The sequence below is a fragment of the Nematolebias whitei genome, chromosome 16, assembly GCF_014905685.2.
Source record: "Nematolebias whitei isolate Nwh7 chromosome 16, NemWhi1, whole genome shotgun sequence".
In the NCBI taxonomy this organism is placed as follows: Eukaryota; Metazoa; Chordata; class Actinopteri; order Cyprinodontiformes; family Rivulidae; genus Nematolebias; species Nematolebias whitei.
In genome coordinates this window covers 279,728-286,554 of record NC_056513.1, presented here as the reverse complement: position 1 = coordinate 286,554, position 6,827 = coordinate 279,728, and the positions used below count along the sequence as shown (strand labels likewise).

Here is a 6,827-nt window from a genome sequence, read left to right as displayed (position 1 = left end):
GAGAGACGAAACGTTTCTACATTTTTTTGCTTTGTTTTGTTTTTTGGTTTTTTTGAATGTCCAGAGGACTAGATTGAACTTTTTGGGATTTTTCTACCTGGATTATTGAGCATGCATCAGGATATGTATCCTAAACTGAACTGGGAACCAGTGCAAAGAAGAAAGGACAGGAGTGATGTGTTCATATTTACGTGTGTTAGTCAACAAGTGAGCAGCAGAGTTTTGTACAAGCTGTAAAAGGGAGATAGAAGACTGATTAATACCCACATATAAGGCATTACAGTTTGGGTGTAATGGTACCCTAACATCACATTTTGGTTCAGTTCAGTTTCAGGGAGGGTTCCGTTCAGTTATTTTTCGGTACAAAAAAGAAAAAAGGCCAAAATAAAGACTTACAAAACATTTATTTTGAAAATATGCCAAGTAAACTATACGTTTGTATAAAATAAATAAAAAAAATTCCTTGAAGAGGAAGAAGATTCAGCTTCGCAGCTCTCAGTGACATCCTCAGATTGCAAAAACAAAGAGGTAAAAAAAAAAAGTGGTAATAAGATGATAATTTAAAATTAAAAAACTTAATTACCGGTAGATCACAATAATACAATAACATTACCTCTTCTTGCACGGTCATCATTTCTGTTATGAGGTGGTTGAATCTCTCGCTCATCATCATCGATGTGACAGGGCTTTAAATCTGGTCCAGGGCTTGTTGACAATATGTTTTATCTTTTTCAGAAAGTGATGCTAAAACGTTTTGGCTGAATTTTTGATGTGATGGGATGTCATAGGCAGCGGGACTCAAGAACTTTAAAGCCAGCGCATTAACAACGTAATACGGACATGGATCCAGAGCTTTAAAAACTCCTACATCTTGTGTTATTGCTCTGGACCAATCTAAATTACCCGATAAAGGTTGTTTAAATGCTGCTATCACTCGTTGCACCAAGCTGCTTTTCTATAGAAGAGACGTTCACATTTGGATGATATCGTTTCAAGAGTGTTAACAAGTTCGACGTGTTGCTGCTGCAGATCCAGTCTCCGTGAAACAACGTCGACACACAACTTTGGATTTGTTCTCTTGTCTTTTAACAAGAAAGACATAATGTTCCCAAACAGGAGACTGCAAAGAGATGAAAGGGTTCTAAAGCTCTGACTTGTTCGTTGCCTGCTAGGCTGCTAATGTTACGTGTGCTGAAAAACTATGCAACAATTATTAGCGCCGTGCTGAAACACGTTTAGGAACTTTAGTTCCACGGCGCATAATTGCTTGTTAATAAAATTTAATGATTGAAAAAATAACTGAAATGATACGCATATGGACCAAACCGAACATGCTGTACCGAAACGGTTCAATACACGCACATGTACCGTTACTCCACTACATTACAGTAATCAAGCTTAGAGCTCACAAAGGCATGGCTGACCTTCTCCAGATCACTAAGGCTAAGGAGTGCGTTTAAATCAATTCAGTTGAATTCAGTTTATTTCTATAGCGCCAAGTTACGACAGAAGTCATCTCAGTGCACTGAACAGAAACATTCATATATAAAAATAATAATTTAACATTATTTATCTGAGGAGCAGCTTTGAGTTTAACTCCATCACTGAACTCTCATCTTGAACAAGCATGAAGGCGACAGTGGAAAGAAAAACTCCCTCATGAGGAAGAAACCTTTAGCAGAACCAGGCTCAGGACAAGTGGACCATCTGCTTCGACCGGCTGGGTTTGGTAGGAATAGATACACAATGGCAGGTCAAGAATCACATGTTAAGATAGAAATGGTATCAAATGAAAACTATTCAATTTTAACAATTCATTTAAGGAAATCCCTCCCTGGGCTGCCACCTTACCGTAGTGGAGGAGTTTGAGTGTCCCAATGATCCTAGGAGCTATGCTGTCAGGGGCTTCATGCCCCTAGTAGGGTCACCCAAGACAGACAGGTCCTAGGTGAGGGACCAGACAAAGTGCAGCCCAAACACCCCTATGATGATTAAAAATAAATGGACTTGATGTTCCCTCGTCCGGACGTGGGTCACCAGAGCCCCACTCTGGAGCCAGGCCTGGAGGTGGGGCATGCTGGCGAGCGCCTGCTGGCCGGGCTTTTACCCATGGAGCTCAGCCGGGCACAGCCCGAAGAGGAGACCTGGGTCCCCCTTCCCATGGGCTCACCATCTGTTGGAGGGGCCAAAGGGGTTGGGTGCAATCTGGGATGAGTGGTGGCCGAGGGCGGGGACCCTGATCCTCGGCTACAGAAGCTGGCTATTGGGACGTGGAATGTCACCTCACTGGTGGGGAAGGAGCCTGAGCTGGTGTGTGAGGTTGAGAGGTTCCGCCTAGAAATAGTCGGACTCACTTCAACACATGGCTCTGGCTCTGGAACCAGTTTCCTTGAGAGGGGTTGGACACTCTTCCACTCTGGAGTTGCCCCTGGTGAGAGGCGCTGAGCAGGAGTGGGCGTACTTATTGTCCCCCAATCTTGGTGCCTGTGTGTTGGGGTTCACCCCGGTGAATGAGAGGGTAGCCTCCCTCTGCCTACATGTGGCAGCCAAACACCAGCATCATCTGTGTTGTTCTTGGGCGGTTTAGAAAAGTGGTGACTTGGAAAAAAATTAATTTAAAAAAATTCTCCTTTTTTTGTCTTTATTTGAAAATTTAACAACTAGGGAAAAAATAAATCCAGCTGACATAAAATATGAAATGTTTAGTCTGATTTAATGTCAATCAGTGAGGTAAAAAAGTTTCTGTCTTTTTGTTTTGTTAGTATGAACCTGTGGTTTCAGGACCACTGTAACTCGGTGGTTAGTGGAACAATGTGGTGATCCTGAGGCTGCAGGTTCAAGCCCAGTTTCTGTCAGGAAGGACATCAGCATAAAACAATAGCTAAATCATGAAGACGAAAGCTGATAAAAAAGAAAGAAAATAGTGAAACTGTGATTTTCCGTGTATTTACCATACCATACCATACCAATTTATTTATATAGCACTTAAAACAGCAACAAGGCCAACCAAAGTGCTGTACAAAAGAACACAAACATGCACAGCGAACAGGAAAACATAAAATAGAAATACAGATACAAATAGCAGCAGGAGCTAACTAAAATGGCCAACAGAGTAGAGAACAGACCGGACCAAAACAAATCACACCGTGTTAAAGGCAAGCGAATAGAAGTGGGTCTTCAAGCGAGACTTAAAGACTGAGAGTGTGGGAGCCTGCCGGACACTCAGTGGCAACTCATTCCACAGTCGTGGACCTGCAACAGAGAAAGCCCTGTCACCTCTGAGCTTACGACGGGTTTCTGGGACTGAGAGAAGCATCTGGTCTGCTGACCTCAGAGAGCGCGGTGGGACATATGGCTGCAGAAGATCAGTGAGATAGGATGGGGCGGAACTGTTCAGTGATTTAAAAACATACATGAGAATTTTGAAATGGATCCGAAGGTGAATGGGTAGCCAGTGCAGGGAGGCCAAAACTGGCGTGATGTGCTCTCTATAGCCTGTACCAGTTAAAAATCGGGCTGCAGCATTTTGGACCAGTTGTAGACGAGCAATGGAGGACTGACTGATTCCAAACAGAAGTGAATTGCAGTAATCAAGCCTAGATGTTATGAAGGCGTGGATCACTGTCTCAAGGTTCTTTTTGTTGAGTATAGGCTTCAGCTTAGACAGCCGTCTCAGCTGAAAAAAACAGGATTTGACCATCATGTTTACGTGACTGTTGAGTTTTAAGGACGGGTCCATTATCACCCCCAGATTAGTCACCTTTTGTTTCTCTAGCGGGGCTAGAGAGAAAAGGTCAATGTCATAGTTCATGAGTGAGCCACTGGGATGGAACAGCATGACTTCAGACTTCTTCTCATTGAAGCTTAAGAAGTTTAAAGCCATCCAGTCCCGGATGTCAGCCAGGCAGTCAAGAAGAGGCTGAATAGAGCGTTTTTTACAACACTATATAAACCACAGCTGCTGCAGCATTCTGATCTATGTCTCCAGATTCTGTTTGCTGAATGACTCCTGAAACATTGAAACCTCAGATTGATTCTAGTTATTCCACCAGTAAATACGGCATGAAAAGGCGATTTGTATGACTGTGTTTTGTTAGACGCACAGAAAAATGTTTTTCAGATCCCTGCTCTGACAGACGTGTTTTAACTTTGCCCTTTAGGAGTTTGACCATCACTGTCCATGGGTGAACAACTGCATCGGCAAGAGGAACTACCGCTACTTCTTCCTCTTCCTGCTGTCTTTGACGGCTCATATTATGGCTGTGTTTGGCTTTGGTCTGCTTTTTATCCTGTATCACCGGCAAAACATCGATCGCCTGCACGCCATCATCACGTATCCTTTCAAATCTTCCTCTCTTTCTGTCCTCTGTGTTTCAGGCTACCAAGGTTTTTGAGGGTAAATAAAGGAATAATTGTATTAGGTGTCCAAGGGTAGACTCATTCTCAAAAAAAGAATGTCCATCTTTATTACAAAGCTGGATAGATTTGTACAGAACGTGTGTGTATGTGTATTTAACCTAATCTTTGTGGATAAAAATAGTGAAAATAAAATGTACTGTTGTATATCCAAAACTGGAAAGTGTGGAGATCCAAGTTTAAAGCTGCACAAGATGCTCCAATATTCAAACTCGATTCACTTGCAGATGAGATTCACTTCCCTTCCACGAGGGTCACAGGGTCTTTTCTTTTCCTGGCTCACAAAACATGCTTTGATCACATGCATGAAGGTGTAATTTAGAGGAAAAATGACACGATAATGGTATTTTAATACTCCAACGTAAATTTTAAGACTAAATCACTAAACGGCCACAAAGACCAGTTTGTTTTTAATCTGCCTCTAACGATTCATAAATCACAGATGATGTTGGACGCACCCCACACAGTGGTGATTATTTTAGAAATTAAGCTAGCATTGTGGAACCATAAGAGATATGGAGCATAACTCAGCTGTGTTGATGTGGAGCAACACATTAAATATATGATTTATGTTGAACTAACTTGTCTAAACTCAAAGTTGCATTACGTTTATTCATACATTCAACCTTTATTTAAACAGATAATTCACATTTAGCCTCAAAGACTCATTTACAAGTGAGACCTGTTTGGACAGACGATAAAATTGTTGAAAAATGACACGGGTTTGGAGACAAAATAAATTACTAACATTTTCTTAATCTTTGGCTGAAGGTTAACAGCATTATAATGAAAAAAAAAACCTTGCAAACGAGCACATAATGACGTTGACATTCCACAGTGGGGGGAACGCAAGGGTGGTGAGCATGTCCAGAGACAACACATGGAGGCATTGACCTTCCCTTGGCAATAAATCCATTTGTTGTTTTGATTGTGTGAGCGAATGGTCCACAGACTGTATGTCATCACTTCTTCATATTATTGAGCCGCAGCTCTGGCTTGATGTTTCACATCAGCTGCTTCAGTTGTTACTGCAATGCTTTTCGGCAACATGGAGCATCATGTGTGGGTTGGCTTCAACCTCCTAGTGGCTGTGGTCCAGTTAGAAATCTCACTGAAACAGCCAGAAGATGCCTACACCCGGTTTGAAGTGTTTTGTAATAGCTTTTAGAAAGATGAAATTTGAAATCTTTTATGTCAGTTTTTTCATTGACCTAAATAAGCGCTCTTCCTCGTGCTATTTACAGAACACAAAAGATTGCATATGAATGATCATGTGGCAGCCAAACTTGGATAAACAAATGCAGCCTTGTTTACTCACTTGTACACAATGCAGAGTGTGTTTTATCTAGAAGAATTTGGAAAATGGCATTGAATTTACTATGAGACCCACGAATATATGTTCATGGACTGGTGCAATTTATTTTATTTTTTTTCATTTACCCTTTATTTATCCAGGTAGTCTCTTGAGCCACGAGAACTCATTTTCAAGAGAGACCTGTTTAGGGAGCAGATGGTGGGGTTAAGGGCCTTGCTCATGGGCCCAGGGTGGGGCGAATGAGGGTGGGGGCAAGTGTGGGTGCTTCACCTACCCCACCCACAATTTTTTTTAATGTTGTCGGGGCCGGGGCGTGAACCGGCGATCTTGGGTGTTCAACTCTATTGATAAGATTTTTTCATCAAAGCAACAAGGTCCTGGAGAACCGGCGTGTCCATCTGAGACTCACTCTGTGGGGTACGTCATGGATTTGTGGGGAGTGTGGCAGATGATGTGTCTCTCAGTCCTGTCTCAGGAGGATGTTGAATACGTATACATATTTGGAATTATGATAGCAGGAACTCTGCTTTTTGGCATCGGTGGGGCTCTGTTTTTATCGACTTTTGAAGAAGACATCGGCAGCAGTTTCGGCCATGGAAAAGCTTCTGAGTCAGTGTGAAGGTTTGATCCGGGCTTTAGGAACTTTAAATCATCTGGTTTACGAGCTTAACCGTAATGTGGAGTCGATTTATGAGAATCACAGGCCACCTCAACCTTGAAGGAGACTCATAGCATGGATCAGTGGAATGGAATCCCACAATTAGGCATTTTCGTAACCAGAACGCCCAGATGGACTCGAGGCTGGAAAAAGTAATTTCTGCCTGAAGAAAAGCAAGAATCAAGCTTATCTGAATCTGACTCCCCGACGGCCTCGGAGACGGGCTGACTATCAAATTTCTCCTGGGACATGGGTAACCAAGGACAAAAGCTTCATCTATCTAAGCAGAAATAAGCTTAAATTACCAGAAGAAAGTGGAGAGAGCATATTTCTGCTGAATTGGGATAACAATGTTGAAATGAATGCAACAAAAGTGGAATTAGCTGAAAAAATTAAAACAGCTAAATAGTAGCTGAAATAGCAGAAAAAGCTGAAACT

At 42.1% G+C, this 6,827-nt stretch overlaps 1 protein-coding gene across 1 annotated transcript in view; it reads left to right on the top strand.

The window, feature by feature from the left end:
* The window catches only part of LOC119422988 (palmitoyltransferase ZDHHC5), an 88,357-nt gene that overhangs the window by 34,787 nt on the left and 46,743 nt on the right, over positions 1–6,827 (top strand). The window contains exon 4 of the mRNA XM_037690399.1: positions 4,161–4,333. Coding sequence (XP_037546327.1) covers positions 4,161–4,333 — 173 coding nt within the window. The remainder of the gene's footprint in view (positions 1–4,160; positions 4,334–6,827) is intronic.